This window comes from Hermetia illucens, chromosome 6 (assembly GCF_905115235.1).
Source record: "Hermetia illucens chromosome 6, iHerIll2.2.curated.20191125, whole genome shotgun sequence".
Lineage (NCBI taxonomy): Eukaryota > Metazoa > Arthropoda > Insecta > Diptera > Stratiomyidae > Hermetia > Hermetia illucens.
The window spans coordinates 57,318,174-57,339,262 of record NC_051854.1 but is presented as its reverse complement, the minus strand read 5'-3'; the positions used below and the strand labels follow the sequence as shown (position 1 = coordinate 57,339,262).

The 21,089-nt window shown below is 43.6% G+C and overlaps 1 protein-coding gene across 1 annotated transcript in view; it reads left to right on the top strand.

The window, feature by feature from the left end:
• Window positions 1–21,089, top strand: part of LOC119660017 (diacylglycerol kinase eta-like) — a 47,191-nt gene that overhangs the window by 6,607 nt on the left and 19,495 nt on the right. Inside the window, exons 4-7 of the mRNA XM_038068395.1 lie at window positions 4,344–4,412; window positions 4,480–4,612; window positions 4,730–5,042; window positions 5,097–5,340. Of these exons, the coding sequence (XP_037924323.1) occupies window positions 4,344–4,412; window positions 4,480–4,612; window positions 4,730–5,042; window positions 5,097–5,340 (759 nt within the window). The remainder of the gene's footprint in view (window positions 1–4,343; window positions 4,413–4,479; window positions 4,613–4,729; window positions 5,043–5,096; window positions 5,341–21,089) is intronic.

Below are 21,089 nucleotides of genomic sequence, written 5' to 3'. Positions count from 1 at the left end.
TCGACACTCAGAAGGGAGACTTCAACTGCATTTCTCACCTTAAAAGCAGACATAATGTAAACTTCACCGGACATAACTTTATTCAGAACGATAACAATTCAGGCACTGCCCTTCTAGTCCGAAAAGACTATTTTTTTTGAGGAAGTCGCCATCAAGAACGCACAAACATCCTGCGCGGCAATAGTTAAAACTACCGATGGTAGATGGATTCTGGTAGTGTCCGTCTATATCAAATGTAATTCTAAAACTGAGCAACTGGCCCATGACTTACAAGTCTTGGGCAATCTCCAGTTAAGTAAAATAAATACCTTCTTCCATTCCCTTTAATGTTCCTATGCCCGGGATCCCAGAAAAGGATGACTTTAGGCGTGCAACCCAAACTGTTCAACGCATTTCTGCACTGCCCCGCCACCCTGGAGGATGTGTTGAGTACAAGGTCTTAATGGTCGCTTATGCTTGGGACTCGGATCATGTCCCAGAAATCGACAAGCTTCCAATATCGCCAGTACTTCCCTTTGGTATACACCTTCAGTGTCAGAACATAGAGGGGGCCAATATAGACTCGGATCACTATCTCGGGCACGCGTGGAGATTTATCACGAACCCCGTCGAGCGGAGAAGCGACTTCACAGACGGAAAAGGGAAGCCTGGGAAAACCAACAAGTCTGCGAATTCGAAAAGCATAGCGAGCAACCACTCTAGGCCCGCAAGTTTTACCTACAAGTCAGCAGGATGAAGCCTTACACACCTCGATGCTCATCCTGCCGAGACAAAGAAAGAAATCTGATTTCCGACAGAATGGGCATATTAGAGCGATGGGTTGACTACTTTGATGAGCTACTGAACAACCACAACATCGGAGAGTTGGAGGTCCGGCCAACTGAAGACGACGGACAAATATTGCCACCACCAAGTATAGAAGAACCAGTCCGTGCAATTCATTGGCTTAAAAATCATAAGTCGCTAGGGGCAAAGAGACATTATCTGTCTCATAGATTAAAAGGGAGATATCACGCAGTGCAGCAATTATAGAAAGCAAATGCTGCTGAGTACCATCTATAAGATATTCTCCGCTATCTTGCTAGGCCGGATAGTCCCATACGCCCAGAACATCATTAGCCCATACCAAAGAGGCTTCACTCCAGGCAAATCAGCAACAAATCAGATTTTCTCTCTGCGGCGAGCGATGGAAAAACTTTCGGAATATGGCCAGCAGTTGCACCATCTATTCATCGGGTAAAACTGTACACGACCATGAGAAAATTCGGTATCCCGACGAAATTGATAAGACTGACTAGGCTAAACCTGACCAATGTTCGAGGCCAGATAAAAGTAACAGGATCACTCTCAAAATCATTCGACATCAACAACAGTCTAAGACAAGGGGATGCCCTATCATAGGTCCTCTTTAACCTGGTGCTGGAAAAAGTGATCCATGATGCTAAGGTAAATACGAGGGGTACAATCTTCTTTAAGTCCACCCAACCACTGGTCTATGCTGACGATATCGACCGCCCCTCCCCCCGCCCCCTTTAAACCGCCTTAATCCAGATCGAGCAGGCAATGAAGCCATGAAGGCACCGTCAGTACCTACAACCAATCAACCAACAACATCAAACTGCACTGGTCAAACGGGAAGAATAAGGATAGGAGAATACAACTTTGAACCCGTTGATAATTTCTCCTATCTAGGGTCGAAAATCACAACCGATAACAGCTACGATGATGAAATCCGCACACGGTTGTTGGCAGCAACCGAAGCCTATTTCAGCTTACAAAAACTGTTTCGCTCGAAACGTCTCACCATAGGGTCAAAGCTCTTACTGTACAACACAATGATCTTGTCAGTTCTCATGTATTCCTCGGAGTCTTGGGTTCTTAGGAAAAAAAAGTGCGAACTCTTGGTCCCGTTCGAGAGAAGAATCGTCCGAAGAATGTTTGGCCCTCTACATGAGGATGGACGATTTTGTAGCCTACATAACAACGAAATCTATGAGGGATACCATGACCGGTAGGTTGTGGATAAAATCCGGTTCAATGAGTTACGGTAGGCGGGTCACTTAATCCGTATGGATTATTATGATCCCACCTGCAAGCTCTATAAGAGTAATATCTACGGTAGGAAAAGAAAGCGAGGCAAATCCTGCCTGTAATGGAACGATGGCGTAGGCCAGGACACCAGGCAGCTTTTCAGAACATCGATTTGGTGGGCCTCGGCGCAAAATGTCTGGACGTCTGGAGTGCCTTGTTAAGGCAGGCCTAGACCGGATACCAGTTGTTGCGCCGTTGATGATGATTTTTTCCTCGGTAATTACTTCTGCTTTCGATGTTCTGCCAACAGCTCAACCAAGACCGCCTGTCCTGAGGCTGGCCACCACGGTGGCAGTGCCTTCTTGTTGTATTTAACAGAACACGAGACTTTACAGGCGGTATCAAATGTCTTTTCGAGAGTCACGGCCTTTGACTCCAGTTCGTCTGTCGTGCCAATCTTACCAATTTACGCACTGGAGAGTTTTTTCTTAATTACTTGACCAAACTTTCATCAGTCGATCCCCCTGGGGTCTTTGAAGGGTTTTCTGTGGCGAGATTTTTACTGAAAAGTATTCAACCGTGATCTTCGAAAGATCTCTGGTCAGACGCTCCCCAGTTCTTCACCCTAAGAATTCCATAGTCAATTAGTAGGGTGATATCAAGGACCTTCTCCTGACCGTCACAGTTCTCCGAGCTGGGGAAATGGAAGGCTGGGGCACCGCCCCTGATGTAGTAATAATAAAATCAAAGAACGACTCATCTCGCTCGTTGATTTCCGATCTGCCCCAAAGCGTATGCCTTGCATTGGCGTCGCAGCCTATCAACAGGTTGGCCTTCTTTGATGTTATGGTGCTCGTCATGGAGCTGATCAGTCGTGAGCCATGTCCAGGCACAGAAAAACGTGCAGACTTTTCTCCGCGAGGATAAATGCTCTAAGTCTGCCCTGATCAGCGTCTTCTGTGCAGTGGAATAAATTATAATATTGTCTTTGGAGCCCTTTGATGGTAACAGTTGGTGGATCGTAGGCTGGCTGTTCCTGCTTACTTTTCTCCAAAGGTTGTTTAACATCCGAGCTCTGGCCCACTCTTCTACGCTTGTGTTTTTATTCGACCTCGTCTTGAGATCGGTTGCGTTTGGGAACAATGGGCTTCGCCTTCTGCTTGTCTACCAGGCTAACGAGGTCTTCTTCATCCCCTTCCTTATTCTTAACAATCTTGTTGTGAATATGCATGGCCCTCTGGTGCTGACTCTTGAGCAGGACACCACTGGACTTTCGCTTCTTAGCTGGTCTTCGGGGACCGTCGGTCTTTAACATTTGAGGGACCCCCTACGCCAAGAGTTTCGGGCTATGAGTACTATGTGTGGTAGTGACAGTGACAGTGAATTCCAGGCTGGAAAGCACTAGCCCGTCTGCCGCCTTGTTCCGGGAGGTCCCTGCGGCTGGTTTCAGCTCAAAGGCGTCGTCGGTTACCCCAGCCACCAGGGTAAGAATCTTATTTGAAACTTAAGGTGCCCAAAGTGTTCAGAGCTTGCATACTAAAGACCAAGTTCCCCATTGGCCCCACAGCCCTCGGCGTATACTGTTCCACCTTGGCTGGAGGTCCTATTAGCACCTTCTCCAGTGCAGGGAGGACGATCCTCGGGCTGCTGCTTCGTCTTATCCTCCCCGCTAGATTCACCTGCCCCTAACACATGGCCAGCAGATAAGCGGATCCTCGTCAGTTCAATAAGCCTACTCCCAGCCCGTCCCTACACACTCTTGGCCCGCCCGAAAACGGTTTCCAGCAGCGACCACAAGGAGGTCGTTTGAGGACTTGCCGAATTATACAACTTTAATCTGAAGCATAATCAGACCATCAGTTATAGTGTTATATAGTGACACATGGGGAACTGAAGTATCAAAAAGAACCGATGGGACACTTCAGAAGAATTTCAATTATTACTGACCGTCACGATTAATTTCGCCAACTTTACCTAGGTTTGTTGGAGTAGTCTTACCCTCTTGGTTGTCTTCGGCAACCCAGAATGATCTTTTGGATGTCACTACATCTTAGTACTTAGAACTACAATGCTATGATGATGTCAGACTACAGTCTCATCCAACAATTTGTAAAATGCAAATTGATAATGAAAGCAAATATTTGTGTCCATAATTAAAATGAGATCAGAATAGTGAAATCTATTTGGCCAGCAACTGAGTCGATGTGTATGCGGATAAATGAACTTTATAATAAGCAATCTAAGCTATGAAATGACGAATCTAAATGCATGTTAAAAAATTCTTAAAATAATAAATGGTTAACTTGGATCAGGAACCCGTCACATTTTCGGACAATTATCCAGCAAGAAGTCAAGGAATCAGTTCCGGAAGCCCATTTGAGGTGAGTACTTTGCATTCATTCATGATCATGGTGGGTTTACGCAAGTTTTTTAACAATCTTCTTTCAGTCAAATGACGCAACTAATTTAATTGACACCATTTCGAAAAAGAAAGAGGAATCAAGTGGAACCGCAGATGAGGGACAGGAAAAGAAAAAACTTCCAATTACCAACCCTCTGGGGAAATTTCCCATATGGTCAAGTGAGTATCAAATCAGGTATTCAAAGCATGACCAACCGTTACCCGCCTTAAATGACGATTAAATGATAATCAAAAATATTACTGCCAGAGTAAGATTAATATCGTAATATCCCTTAGTCAATGCTGATTCCCTATGTGCTGCGGATCCTTCAGGCAAACACGAAATATATCCTGAAGAATATGTGATGAATAATTATTTTGGAATTGGTATTGATGCAAAAATAATCTTAGAATCCCAAAATAAAGGAAAGGAACATCCTGAGAAGTGTAGGTTAAGAGCTAAGAATTATATATGGTACGAATCATTACGCTCTAAACAACTGCTTCATAATACCTACAAGAATTTGGAGCAACGCATTCAGCTAAAGTGCGACGGGCAAAGGATTCAACTACCAACACTCCACGGGATCGTCATACGTAATATCCCCAGGTTTGTTAGGTAAGAATGTGTACATAGGAAGAATGACAATATAATCTTTTACAGTTACATGGGAGGTACAAATTTCTGGGGAGGAAAGAAAGCTGATGATTGCTCCCTCCCTCAGTGTTTAGACGATAGAATCCTCGAAGTCGTCGCAGTATTTGGATCACTACAAATGGCGGCTTCTCGCTTTATAAATTTCCAACGTCAACGAATTGCCCAATGCCGAAGTGTGGAAATTAACATCCTTGGCGACGAAGAGGTCCCTATTCAAGTTGATGACAAAGCTTGGTTACAACCACCCAGCGTGATACGCATCACATTTGCCAAAATGTTTTCCCGCAATCGCCACCTAGAGAAAGTCGTTGAGACCTGGCAAGAGAAACGACGACATAGTATTACATAAATCAGCCAGATCCATTTGAAATCTTTGCAGAAAACACAACAGTTGATTCCGAGGACACGTTGAATTGTTGATAATATCACACCCTTTGCTTAGATCCTAACTCTCTGCAGTTGTATGACTCAAAAGGCCGTTGAAGCAATACAATCAAATATTTCCAGGAACCCAATTTAAGGATCCAATTAGCCGAATTTGGAAGTGCTGTTAAGCAACTGTATATCTATAAATCTTATGCAGTGTTACATAAGACTCGGATGGACAGAATCTTCTGTTCTTCATCCTTATATCATTTTTGGAAGAATTAAGCTAAAATTGCTGGTAGGCAAAGTATCTCTTTGGTGTTGAATTTCGGTTACTTTCTAGAATACTTAGGCTTTTAGGACAAACTTGCAGAATTTTGTATACTGATAAAAAATACTTCATTTAGATGCAGCCCGATATCCAAAAAATAAACCATTTTGAAAACGCTTCCATTGCAGGTTAAATGTCAGATACCAGCCGAGGTAGCTATGAATCAGTGCCTCAATCAATCATCATCGTATCAAACCATCATTGTTTCGGTTGGAATTTTGGTCGTTTGGCATCGACTTCGATGTTCTGGCAATCAATCAATCTTGGCAAGTGAATTCTCCTTAACGAGAAGTACCATTGCAGACACAATTTTTCCACCATCAATGAAACCTCGATCGCGATTATTCTCATTCCGGATGTGATTAAAGCGTGTTACGCCACTTGTCCAACCCAATATCTTCGTCTCTATTATCACAAGACGTCGTTCATTGTCTTTTATAGTCGACCAACACTAAGGTCCATAGTGGGCGACAAGACGATCGACACGAGTATCCAGTTTACCGTAAAGACCTTTGTCGATCGCGTCTTTAATTCGGCTCCACGATTCTTTCACATTAGTAGTGGTTGGTAATCGCATAAGTGAGATCAATTCTTCATTCTACTCACGAAATCACCACCATTAAATGCGCCTTGAGCTTGTGTGTTCCTCATGCAGTTTTATCAGTGGCTCGATTCGCAAGACAGCAATCAATGGCCGAAGTTGAGGTCCGACGGTCTCATAGAGAACAGCGTTGCAGTCAGTGACCATGATCAAATGTCGTCGTCTTATGAGAATGTAGCCGATAGAGACAATCGTCCGTTGATCCATGTGTTCACAAGTGCAAGTGGGTGACCACAAAATCAACTATACGCGCCTCACCCTCATTTCGCGCTCCAAAACCCATTGCTGTCTGCCTTGTTATCCTCATAACCATTAAGGTCGCTCGCAATGATAATACAGTCATCAACAAGCACTTTACAGGTCTTTGTATCGAGAAGTTGCCACTAGTTGTCGGTTGTTGTTACGCTGGTCGACTCAGCTCAGGTGCTCAACCTGAGTCGAATTAGGGTAATAACCTCGGGCGAGCGCAATGCTGACCACATTGCCTCCAACAGTCTTCTGTAGTGTACCACAGCGGTCTAAGATGAAGTGCTCTAAAATACTTCAAGGCCCTGATCCAATATGGATTGTTGCGCCAACTATTATTATTATTATGGATACCCTCTGTGATGACAATGCCGACCACCAAAATAGAAATTTATATAGGCATTTTTACTGCGTTCGCGTTCTATGCCTCAGATTTGGCACCAGTCCATCGTGTTTCGCAGATATCAATGACCCTTTTCCGAAGGGCTCTTGCGAGTTCCTCTGTCTTTCCAGCAAAAGTGCCAGTATTTAGCGTGGAGACACGTATTTAATTTCCTTGAACTAATTTCCTTACGTCCTGACGCCATCCATTCTTTAAGAAGCTTTGACCATTTCTCGACAGGATCGGTGTTTGTCCACCTATCGCTCAATTAATCAGAGATACCTTTTCAGTTTTTTACCGACCATTCACCAATTTGTAGGCTCAGTCTCATCATCATCATCATCAACAGTGCAACAGCCAGTATTCGGTTTGGCCTATCTTAGTAAGGAACTCCAGGTATCCAGTTTTTGCAACGAGGTCCACCAAACTGATATTATTACAAGTTATCTGCCATAGTGACGCCATCGTTCCATCTGAGACAGGGTCTGCCATGTCTTCTTTTTTAGCATTGATATTGTCCCTATTGACTTTTCGGACATGATCATCCTCACTAATACGGTTTAAGAGTATGATGACCAGGAAGCTGTTTTCTGGGTAGGCTGCGTTTTCCAGAACCACGTTTCCCAACTCTATGTATTTTCTTCCGTATTCTTCCTTTTCAAGCTCTGCCCAACTATCGCGGCCTGACTATTGCAGAATTGATTGCTCGAATTTTCCTCCGATCTCAACATTGCCCTGATAATATTTTGTTGCAAGTACGTTGCCGCTGCTTCTGGACCAATTAAAAGGATTGTTGTTTATTCATTGCTTCTACTTTATACAAAATCCATGGCTACATAAATACACTATATGTATCGGACGAAAGTGTAACGATTACCCTCGGCTCAGGGTCAACTGGAATTTCTACGCCTTTCCTACCTTAAAACTTTAGGCATTAAACCAGCAAAATTCTATTCCTAAAGATATCAAAATCGGCTTGAAGCCAACTAGTGATTTACCTGCTTAGTGCAGAAGCTAGGACAGACACTTTCCCTATTGTCGACTCGACTTTTTTATAATTTTTCTTTTTGCGAGAATCGGCAAAAATTCACCATGCAGATTCCGTAGCTAGGTACGAAAAGTCCAAATATCAATCTTCCGCAGGATTAAAAATGGCATTCAATCTATATGCAGGAAGTACATAAAAATGTGGACAAAGAAAATGTGCACTATGATTACTCGGAGAACATGGTGGGCGTGGCTTAGGTGGGCATCCGAGTGTCTGTACTCGGAGCGCTTCCGGGTTGTACATTTTCATTGCTACGTACCAAAAGTTTCTGGAGATTTGTAATACTGATGATTGTTACAGTACACCTCATCATCTTCAGGCTACTTTGCGACGACAAACTAAATGATTATAGACTTCTTCTAAATAAAGAGGACAAGAACCTTATTGCCCTTCATCCATGGTACGCGAATTTCTTTTCAAAAGTGCCCTTCGTATCAGCCTTACCCAACTGCTCCTGGGGTGGCCCACTCTTCGGACATCTTACGATAGTCGATTGCATTGCATAACTTACTCAGCGACGCACTTGCCGGCCCTTCTTAATATATGACCTAAACATTGCCAGAATGGTGTATTTCTGTATGGTTTAAACCAGACTGTGTGAAAGTCCCAGGACATCCAAGGAAGCCGTGAGGTATTTAGGTACAATACCTGTAACTGACAATACTATGGGAAGGTACAATACCTGTAACTGACAATACTATGGGAACTACAACCACCCGCTAGAGACACCAAATTTCTTTGGATTTCCTGAGCCAATGGCTCACAGTTTACCTTCATCTCCACGGTCAATGTTGCTATTATGAGGGTAGCAACATCAATAATATACGCGAAGCAACCCGTCTTGTCAACTAACAGCACGTCAGGGTTGTGTGGTATGTAGCGATCAGTTAGAATTTCCCGGTTCCAACATATACCGTAAGCAGAACTATCAAGTACTACCCGCGGCTCATACCAGTAAACCAGGCATGGTCCCGTGATCAGCCCATACTTGAATGCAAGGTTCTGATGAATCACCTTACATACAACATTGTGCCTAATCGCGTGTTACACCGGTGACATTACAGAACATGCGGAAATGAGCTAACGCCGAAACACAGATGCAATCGTCGTTCTCCAACCGCTCTTTCATTATGAGCCTGACCCGTTAACCTTTCTGTCTCTCGGACAGAATGTTGTTGGTCTCGAGGTCCGCATTGACCGTTCCACTAACAATTTTTTTTTTTGGGGGTAGGGTAGGTGAATGCATTTACACACACAGTGTTGGACTCCCGATTCGGTACGTCGTCGGACTACCAACTAAACACCTCCCCATCATCAGAGAGCTAGTCTGGAACCGTTTGTCACATTACTTCGGGCCAGCCCCCGAACTCTCCCGCCTTGCGGAGCCTTCAAATCAGGGAATTCCTTTCACCAACGGGAGGGGAGAGGAAGAAGGGAACTGTCAGTTCAAGGAACCCCCTTCCATCCGGCTCCTCCACCGGTCGAGTTCTATCTTCTTAGCAACGAGAAGGGCCCGAACGTAATGGGCAACACGGTTCCAGCTGTCAGCAGTCCTCAGCATCTCTTCTACAATGTTGTCTGGAGAGAGATCCCCTGTGTTTAAATAGAGCTGCTGACGAACCCCATCCCACCTTCCACAAGAAAAAAAAGTGTGGTGGGCATCGTCCACAACTCCATTGCAAAACACACAATCCGGAGAACGCGCCTTTCCAATCTTGTGCAGGTAAGACTGAAAATTTCCATGCCCACTTAAAAATTGGGTAAGGAAATAGTCAGTCTCACCATGCTTCCGATTCAGCCACGCACCTAAGTTGCCGATGAGCCGCGCAGTCCATCTGCCTCTAGTTTCATTTTGCCAAGAGACCTGCCACTCGTCTAGAATGTGTTGCCGTTCTTCGCGAGCAACCACCTCCCTTGCCTCATCTCCCTTGCGCTTGTATATGGCCTGACGCTCCCTAGCAAGAAGGGCAACGGGGATAACTCCCGCGATCACCATCACGGCCGGTTCAGAGACTGTGCGGTACGCAGACGCCACCCGTAAAGCTCCCCGTCTCTGTACTTGCGCGAGGCGTCTACGATATACCTCCTTGTTAAGAGCGCCAGCCCATACCTCAGCACCGTAGAGCAGGGCAGACTGCGTTGAGCTCATCAGGAGACGTCGCCTACTAGACGTAGGACCCCCAATGTTTGCCATTAGCCTACTTAACGCCGAAACTCCAGCCGCAGCCTTGTTCGCTGCTGCTTGGATTTGCTCAGAAAAGCTCATCTTTGAGTCAAGAGTCAACCCGAGGTACTTTACCGCTGATTTTGACTCGATTATCGACTCACCGAACGATATGGGACGCAGGGTCGGAATTCTCTTCTTAGTCAGGATGACTACTTCGGTTTTTTCCAGTGCAAGGTTGAAACCATGAGTTGTCATCCATCCGCTTACCCGTCGCATCAATATGCCGAGTCTGCTTTGCGCTTGTTCGACAGTGCGTCCAGCAACAAGCGCTGCGACATCATCAGCATAGCCGACCAGACGCGACTCTTCTGGCATGTCGAGTTTAAACAGACTGTCATGGGTAGCGTTCCAGAGGTCCGGCCCTAGGATGGATCCCTGTGCTACCCTCGACGTGATCTCCATCCACCTTTGACCCTCTAGTGTTTCATAGAGCAGGGAGCGGTTCCTCAGATAGTCCCTCAAAATCCGTAAGAGATAGTTCGGCACGTTGAAGGTATTGTCTAGTGAGCCTAGAATGTCTTTCCATCTTACGGAATTGAAGGCGTTTCTGACGTCAAGCGTTACGAGGAGCACCACCCGTCGAGTTCGGCGGCTATGTGCCTCTGCTCGTCGAACGGCGTCCACGTCTACTTCTGATGAGCTTTTCGAGCACTTTCCCAGCAGTATCAAGCATACATACTGGGCGGTATGAAGACGGCAATTCGGGGTCGCCTTTCCCTTTATGGATCAGCGAAAGCCTCACAACTTTCCAACGAGCAGGGAAAGTGCCTTCTTTCAGGCAAGCATTGAATGTGCCGAGCAGTAGGTCTGGCCGGTGTTAGAATACTAGTTTGTATACCTCTGCTGGAATACCATCGGGTCCTGGCGCCTTCTTGTTTTTCATAGAGAGGACTGCCTGTTCCAACTCTTTTATAGAGAAAAGTGGACAGTCCTCTGCGCTCTCCGCGCCGACGTCACCATCCCATACGGGGTGTGCAGGGAAGAGTGCCCTCACAATGCGGTCCATCTGTTCGGCCTTAAGTGAACAGGGTTTCCGCAGAGCCCCGATTTTTCGGGTTACAAGTTTGTAACCGAGTCCCCACGGATCCCGATTTACCTCGTCGATCAGATCTTGCCAGCAGCGAGCTTTGCTCTTGTTTATTGCGCTGCGGAGTCTCCTTTTGGCTGGTTTGTACTCCATCATTATGGTACATGCCTCCTCCCGGTCGCCTAGACGTTGTGTTAAGCGGCGGAGCCTGTGACATTCCTTCCGGAGCTCTGCGATTTCCACTGTCCACCAATACGTGGAAGGTTTGCCGCGCCTCAATGTCTTCCTGGGCATGGAGGCTCCGCAGACCGTCGTTATCAGGTATGAACTGAATTTACGACAGTGTCAGCAGCGGCGCCACCGCCCCCAGGAGTACTCTTCAGCGTGGCCCCACCTGTTCCCAGAGTTTCGACAAACTTCCCGGTGTTCACTTTCGCGACGTTCCATACACAGAAAGATCGCTGGGGTGGCGCACACCGAGAGCAATGTATTGGTGGTCACTTGCCGAAAAGTCTTCCAGAACTCGCCACCCGTCCACCAGCGACACCAGTGATTCCGATGCGAAGGTTACGTCTGGAATGCTTCTTTCGAAGCCCGGGCGCCGGAACGTTGGGGTGGATCCGGTGTTTAGAACTACCAGTCCTGTTCTCGCCGCCATTTCCAGAATTCGTTTCCCTCTGGAATCTGTGTGAGGCATGCCCCATTCAAGTGCCCTAGCATTGAAGTCACCCCCGACCAGGATCCGCCCATCCGTGCTTAAGATAGCGTCCTCCAAAGCCTCAAGCCTCCGACGAAAGTCCAGCATCGTCTCATTCGGTGTAAGATAGACACTAAAAAACGTTCCACTAACAATGGACGTTATTAATTAGTAGAACGTTGGTAAGCAAGTAATCAGTCTTGTGTCTGCGAGTTCCTGTAACGTGTCGTTTTAAGAGATAAGGTAGGTAATCCCCCCCGTGAAAAAAAGTGGAAATTCCTCCGGCCCACTAATGACCTGACCAACCGACAATGTATTTTGGTAAATTTGTTATACCAGAAATTCCGCACCCGATCCAGACCTGCGCCCCTCCAGTTCTTCGAACTATTTATGGCTCGTCGAACCTACACTTCGGTAACATTCGCAAAATACATGCTAGGTATTGTGGCAGCGGTGATCCAATCAGCATCTTGGACGAGTAACCACCAAAGTCTACCCCAATACTCTTCCGTTTCCCTCAGAAAAACTGCACTGTTTCGACCCTCTTTTGGGATTTGTTCCGAGATCTGAAAAAAAAATCCACTGGTTCCTCGGGTACCTTACACGACCGGAGTGACTTTTCCCATAGCGTCGTAACCGAATACATACGACACAAAGTTTCTTCGTTAGTGTGTCCAGAATTTCAACTACGAGTGTTTTTCTGGGGATGGCACAGTTCCTACAAACCCTTTACACTTTATTTCTCACCCGTCTGTTGGCATTAAATCTGCCTAGCAATGTCCAGCCTTAGTGAGTCACGCCGAAGTTCCAGATAAACTTTCATGGTGGATCTCTTCGGTCATTCAAACCAATAACGCGAAAATGAATCTTCTGATGGTGCAATCTGACAACCGTAACTGCGCCACACTACACAAGTGATTGTAGTTGCAGTAGTGACATATCAGCACACAGGCGAGATACAATCTCATCATTGGTTTTAGATCAAATTCTCGGAGTGGCTGGAGATGCATCTTCTTCTTTTTCTTCAGCCTTTGTCCCGTTCACAAGCGGGGAAATACCTAGTCTGTGCAAAGGATCCATTTCCGAGAATTCTATACACGCTCTTTGAAAATCATCCCGAACCTCAGCGGAGACTTCAGCTGGACGTTGAAAAAGAGTACTTCAGCGTGTACTGAGACTATTACCCGCATAGTGGCGTGGTGTTTTTGATGCCGCCGTCTCTGCCCCATTGACTCTTGGCCACTAGTTTCCGCGATGACTTCAAGTCGAACACGCTCCCTAACGATGGCCGGAATTGTGTCGCTGCAAGTAATAATGGGGTACTGGTCTGCGACTCGCTGCAAAGTCACGAGCGCGAATTGCAGGAAGCGCTTGACGAATCTCTGGTGCAACAAGAGGCGGTAAGCTGTTGCATCTACACCTGTCGTTATTTCGTAGTAGGAGTGGATGGTAAAGAGGTTCATTTAATCAGTCCACTTCATCCGCTGCCTACGCGAACCTGCTCAAGTGTCGCTATAAATGATGGCGAAACAGCTGCAGCAGGCGGGCAATGCTCCTGGTTATCGTGACGCCTAAACGTCGAACCATTCCACGATTACCGATTTCGACGCCGGGCTATCTATTACGGGAGCCCGACCCAGTCACCATGTCAGACGACTCCCGCCGGTTATACGTACTGGATTTTCTTTTCCCCCCATTTAATGGATTCGCATTTGATCCCTAACTGCCAGATGTGGTGAGGAAGCTCCTCAGTAAGTAATCTGCAAGACTACAAAGTTCCTGCACTTTCCTCACCTGCGCCCTGAGACGCTCCGGTGGCGTACAGACATTAATACTGAAAGTATCCATCCCTCCTCCTTTCACAACCGGGCTTGGGGCCTTAATACTTAGTGATGCATCCTGTGGCTGGAATTATGGTTGCCTCCGGCATTGCGCTCGCCGAGATTATTACGCTGATTTGACTCAGGTACTCATTTACAGCTGAGTCGACTGGTATCCGACGTCAAATCACGATACAAATCCCACTGCCACCAGTGAAATTTGAACCGCGACTTTCCGTACGAAATCCTTGTTCTCTAACCACTTTTCTATCCGGACACCACCGTATCAAAGCTCTGATATTTTGGTGGATTTTCCGCCTCTCTTGGATAAACTCACCGAGTTCATTTATTCTTTCCCGCCGTGAACAAAACGCTGTTTCAATTTGCTGCCTTCTGCATTTATCTTTTGCAGCCGAGGCATTAATTTTAATCCCAGACTACCCGTATTCCTTTCAAGGTCATGCAACGAATCGCGACTACCAAGCGTTGGGCATGTTAGTGACCTTCCAAGCTTGAAGCTCTTACGAAAAAGATTCCGGTTGTATCTAATTTCAACTTCACTATCATCTCTTGTAGCATTAGATACTACAGTAGGCAAGTTCCCTACTACCGACACACTGCGATCGCTGGATATCGCCGCCATGGGTACGCATCCTTACTGTAAAGTTGGCAGTACTGGATTCCCGAAGCGCTGCACCGTAAAAGAACTTTCTTTATCCTCCATCATATTTGATATTTCTGGGTATCCAGACCTGCCAACCTTTTATCCACAGTTGGGCATTTACCCCGGCCTACCCAGCCTGCTCATGAGCATGTCCATGCACGCACATATCCTGAAGCGTTCACACACGTTCACGTTCACGTTCATACACAAATTTTGTGACGGCAGCTCTATCCGTTGTTGTGTCGTGGCTATGGCACACAAACAGACAAACAGATAGATAGATATCTACCCGATTTTAATAAAGTTTCGTTTTACGTAGTCTTTAGAAAGGATTTTTTCAACCGACCTCATACATACATACAAAGGCGAAATAACTTCTACATAGTCATTAATATGAAGGCAATGTCATCTGTTCACTCTATCTAAGCAAGCCATAGCAACGTTACGGTCCTCCAGTGGGGCCACTTCAGAGAAGCTTCGAATCGAAAGTGAGTACAGGGGCGAATAGCTCAGAAGCTGTAGTCCGTTTTCCTAGAGGAGCTCTAGAGGTCCACCTTTGGCCTGCATAGAAGGTAGAAACGGGCAGCTCATAATCCTTTTTCCGTATTCACAGAAAAGTCCGAAAGCTGTACTTCTGTCCTACACCTAGGATCAGTAAAACAAGCCTGAAGCCCAAGTTTTTCTGTATTTCATTCAAATTTCTTGGCCTAATATCGATACCTTATTTGCTTACCTAATTTAATTTCTTACCGCTATTTTCACACGCAGTTTTTCCCACACAAACTTTTGTTTAAATTCTTCATTTGACTATTTCCTCACGCTTACTTTTTCTCAAAGTATTAGGTTGTTACACATGGAATGGCCAATTTGGTACTAAAATTTGAAACGACTGTAAAGCTTACAAAAATTTATTTAATTAATCAAAATAGGTGCCAGTCGATTCAAAACACTTCTCCCAGCGAGATACAAGAGCATATATGCCAGTTTGGTAGAAGTCCAATTTTCAGGTGTTGATAAACTCATCGAAGGCAATTATGATGGCCTCTTCATTCCTAAATTGTTTTTCCGCCAAAAAATGATCCAGATGCTTAAAAAAGTGGTAGTCAGTTAGCGAAAGGTCCGACGAATATGGTGAATAAGGCATAGTCCCATATTGCAATTCGTTTAACTTTTGAACCATTGTTCTTGATACAGGGGGTCATGCATTGTCGTGAAGGAGTATCATACCATCTTTCTTGCCTAATCTCGGCCGTTGAATACTCAATTTTTGGTGCATTTCCTCGAGTTGGGTACAGTATTTCTGGGCATTTATCGTTTCTTCAGGTAGCAAAAAAGAATAGGGGACAACTCCAGCTGTAGACCACCAGACATTTGTCGAGCTTTTTCACCTTTCCAAGTTGTTGGAACTTCCGGAAAACTACCGAATAGTGTACGCCCAGTTTCTCTGCACAGACAGACGTGTGTCAGGTTCGACTAGCAAACGCAGCTCGTGGTTGTCAATCGATGGTCCTGGATGCCCACATGGCACACTTTGAAGGTTTACGTCGCGTGACCGGAATTCTTCGAACCACCGCCGTGTGGTTCGCAACTAACTTCACTTGATTGCCAAATCGGCCATTTCATATGCAACAACCTAATAGATTCCCAAATCAACGACCTATTGTGGCATTTTTCTACACAGGTTTTAGTATTCTGTACTTGCAATATTTCGAAGTTATTCGCACATGTGAAATTTGATGCGCAGTCTGTCTGCGGGCATTTTCTAAGTTTTTACTTGTGCGCTAGGCAACTCAAGTTTATAGCTAGGAATCGCTTTGTTTAAGTTTCTCTAGACGATTATTATTTTGATAATATGCAATTTGTTTTTTAACCTGGGAATCAGCTGACATACAGGTTTATGGAGGCTTTGTATAAGATTAGTCTTAAGTATGGTTTTGTATAATTGTTGTGACTATTACTATACTTATTTTATGTATTTATAATAGCTTAGGTGTTCATTGTACTGAATGATTTATTAAGAATAATGGTCACTCAACCGCGGCTGGACGAAATCCCACCTAAATATATATAGATATGTATAATGATAAAGTTTAAAATTAATAAACAAACAGATATGCTTAGATTCCAGAAAATTATCGATAACTTATGACCATATGTGGATATTTGTATATGGTGTTAGAAATTTAATTATATTTGCTGTTATTAATAAAGACAATATATATTATAAAGGATGGCTAGCAATATTTAAAAATAGTTTAAGATAGATAGATAGATAGTAAATGGGGATAGAAAATAGTATTGTGTAAATGAAAATAATGCCCCTGAACTATCTACCATTGATCATACCAAACTACATAATAAGCATTCACATATAAATGTTCAATTCTAGGATTAATATGATTATCAGATATATTTGAAATAACTAATATGAATGTAAATAAATTCTCTGAATTACAAGAAGGAAACACACGGGTACTATAATATAATAATAGCAATGGCGATAAACATATGCGGTTCTATATCGCTATGTATTTCCAACCATGAAGGCGAAATTTGATTGAGAAAATAAGTCTAAAAGTTTCAATTAAAGCAATTATGGGATATTGTTTGAAAAATAAATCTTGTTTCAAAATAATTGTTATCCAAAATGAAGACAATCCAACTTTATTCAAAATATAACATATATATATATAACTCTATCCACCTTAGTGAATATGTTTTCAAAAAATTGAGACAATAATAATATATATAAGACAATAATAATATATATAATTCAAGTAGCTTTTATTAAGGAAATTTAAACCAGTTTAGTTACATTTCTATCGTGCTATGACAATAAGATATTTTGCAAATATTGAATATTTCGAAAATAAAATCTCCTTTTTTGTGATATCCGAAAAAAATCTATTGGTTCTTCGAATCTACCTCTTTATATGTAGAATAGAATTTAGTCTGATATCACTCTCTACTCACATCATCTCATATAATATTTTTGTACTTACTGTGAAGTTCGATAAGACAATAAAGAGACCAGAAAGTACAAAGGAAAGTCAAGTATGCAGATAATGGGAACAAAACATGATAATGTCAAAAAATAGGCATTTATTTAAGAAAGAACTTAAACAAAATTATATGAATGGAAATTGTATTATTGGTGTCAAATAAAAAACTCAATAAAATTATATTAAATGTCAAAATATTATATATATATATATATTGGAGAAATATATTTATGTGTCAAACGGAATGTTTTCTTAAATTTCATTTCCAAGATTCAAGTATTATAGATGCGATGCGATGTAATGAAAATATGAACGAAAAGATTTTCTATCCAAAATCCTTTTTTTACAGGTGAGGAAAGCGTATTAACATAAAGGTCTTGTAGATTACTCATTATGGAAGGTACTATGACAACTAGCAGTCATGTATAAAATCCCCCGCAATAAAACGAGAAGAAAACAAAATTGAACGACCGGTAGTTAACCGACGAAAGTTGTCTGACCTGGGGCTCGGTCAAGCTACAGTAATGGGGAGCATGTGTGTGTGAATGAGATCGATGAGAGGCATAGCCTCTGACCACTCAGACCTAATGGTTCATTGCACTCCACCGCCCATTTAACGGAATATCCAAAACGCTTTTATGTATCACACGCAATTTTGTCTTTTTGTTACCAAAGATACCAACTTCAACTTTCAACTTCACCAGTACCTCAGTACTTTTTCTCATTTTTCAGTACTTTTTTGATAAATAGCTACTTTTCAGTACTTTTCAACATAAACCGAATCATAGTTAAGTATTTGGCTATAACACGTTTTGCTAAGTGGCAAAATAACCGGATATTGGAACTGTAAACGTTACCCTGCCTGATCGCTTCCTGAAGTAGGTCAACCTTTCCGTGAAACCGCATAAAACAAAGTAGCAGTTCTGTTAAATGTTGTCAACCATATCATAAAGGGTACAAAGTATTAAGTTGGACATAAAGTCCAGCCACCCACGACCGAAACTGACAGTTTGAGAACAACCCGACGCCAGTTCCAATTCACAGAAAACCATTCAAAAGCGCCACAACATTTATTTATTTAACGGATAACAAACAGAGTAAACTGCAATTACTTATTGTCCTCAGGAAGAGGAGAAAAGCAATAATCTTAACCTACGCTTAAAACTACTTAATGTAGAGAAGTTAAAAGGATCACGCTCTTGTGCATTGTAATTTTGTCAAAGTCTAGGAATCGGGGAATGGAAGTAGACTTCGAGCCCTATGAAGAGCACGTTGAAAGTGCCTGCGTTACGTGTGTTATAAGACACAGGACGGCAGGTGATGTCGTTAGAGGCGGAGCAGTCCATCAGACCCGAGGAAAGTTTAAACAAGTCGGGAAACCCGAAGCTGAACCTTTCAGGTATGACAGGTTTTAGGAGTATCCACTTTCGGGTGATGGCATTCACAGTCTTGAATTTGCAAAGAAGCAACAACTTTAACGTATTATAACTTTGTTAATAATAGTGCGATTTTCACCAAACTTGGTAAGATTCTCTATATTATAGCCTGCATTACTATTAAATTTCGTGGTGCCAGGATGAACTTAAGGGGAGCTTTGAGCCAATTACTTAAAAATTATAGTAATATACTATTATTGACGTTATTTAACTAGATATTGCTATCGAAGGTATTTCGAAGTCCAGGCATCATATAGTGGTAGCCTCCTGATTTTTTTCAGATTTTTCCCCACCTTTCTAACAAATGTCAAAACTAAGACCGGCCTAGAAAAGTACTAACCGACACCTTTAATTTGATACCCCACATGACTATATGTGATGAAAAAAAATGTACACCCCCTTTTGCACGTAAAAGAATGTAACCCACTGTATGCGTGAGCGTTCGCAGTTCCAACCTTTCTACCAAATTTGGTGTCAATCGCTATAACCATCTCCGAGTGCGTGTGGCGGACGGACAGATAAACAGACAGACAGTAAACCGATTTTAATAAGGTTTTGTTTTACACAAAACCTCAAAAATGTGCATAAATTCAGATAGGATCTACGCTGTTGTAGGAAGAAGAAGTTCAGAAAGCGAAGTTGGGAGGGGTAATCCACACGAGGGAAGCTTTTCTTAAAGAAAAGGGAACGAGTGAATTTACGTTGTACATTTTCAAGGGCAAGATAATCACAGTTATGGGAAGGAGACCAGATCACGGAGCAGTACTCGAGGGTATTCCTCCCGAGGGAATTGAAGAGAGTTAAGGAAGGTTGGATGGGGTCAAAATTAGAGGAGGAGCGAAGTATAAAACCTGACAAATTTGCTGCTCAATTGGTAACTTCGAGGCAATGGGTGTCAAAGAGTAGCTTATTGTTGAAAGTGACTCCGAGGCCTTAAGCAGGACAAGGAATATCCGCTAAGAGAGTAGGATAAAGAAGTGGGTGAATATTTAAGCGAGTAGCCCATAGAGTGACATTTTCTGACGTTTAGCGCTAAACCATCAGTCGAGCACCAACGAACCAAAGTGTCTAGGTTACCTTGAAGGGAAACACAGTCCATAGGCGAGGATAAAGCGGAAAATAGGTTAAGGTCGTCTGCATAGAGTAAACAAGAACCAGTAAGTAGGGGAGAAGGTTGTAAATAAAAAATAAAAGTAACAAAAAGCCCAGAATAAAACCTGTGCGACGCCAGAGGAGGGAGAGAAAGAGCGGGAAGTGCAGCCGTTAAAAGAGACGCGGCAGAGTCGGTTGGAAAGGTAAGATGCAAGCCATAAAAGAAGTGGTATGGGGACGCTTAGAGACGAGAGTTTGGATAGAAGTATCTTGTGATTTACAGTGTCGAAGGCTTTTGCCGTGAATTTAGACATTTGGCGACAATGTTGGGAAAGTCAAGCAGGTTGGAGGTAGTGGACCTATGCTTAACACAGTCGTATTGCTCTTTAACTATATGGTGACCAAAGTGGGCGGACAACCAGTCGCTGACATATCTGTCCAAGATTTTGGAACAGGAGAAGAACAGGCATATGGTATGGTAATTCTCGGCAAGCATACTATCGCCACTTTTGTGGTTGGGGAGGATAAAAGCCTCTTTCCACAAGCTTCTTCGAGGTTTTTGTTGAATATAAGAGATAGGGGGGGGGGAGATGGACTTACGAGTTTTGACAAAACGAACTTTGGCCGACATTGCCATCATGTTTGACAATAAGGTACTCGACAAGGAGAAGGGTCAGAAGAAGAATGGTAGGTGATGGGGGCAGGCTACATCCACTAGCGGGAAGGATGCGGAGGAAGGAGGAGGAATATAGACCGATGAAAAGTAGCGACAAAGCAAATCACAAGATAGTTGGAGAGATTTAGTTGAGGAGCCAGAAAATTTAATGGACGGAGCGGATAGCTGGACAGGACAGCGGGAGATGCGAATGTGGGACCAGAAAGTTTTGAAGTTTCCGCGCTTAAGTGAGTCTTCAACACTGGTCAAATATTCGTTTCTGGACTTACGTATTAAGGATTTGACCGAGGAACGCAAAGTTTTGAAAAGCACGTCCACAGAAAGACAAGTTCCCTGTTACATCATGCGCAGAGTATTGTGTATAGCGAAGTCTAATAGTCGCCC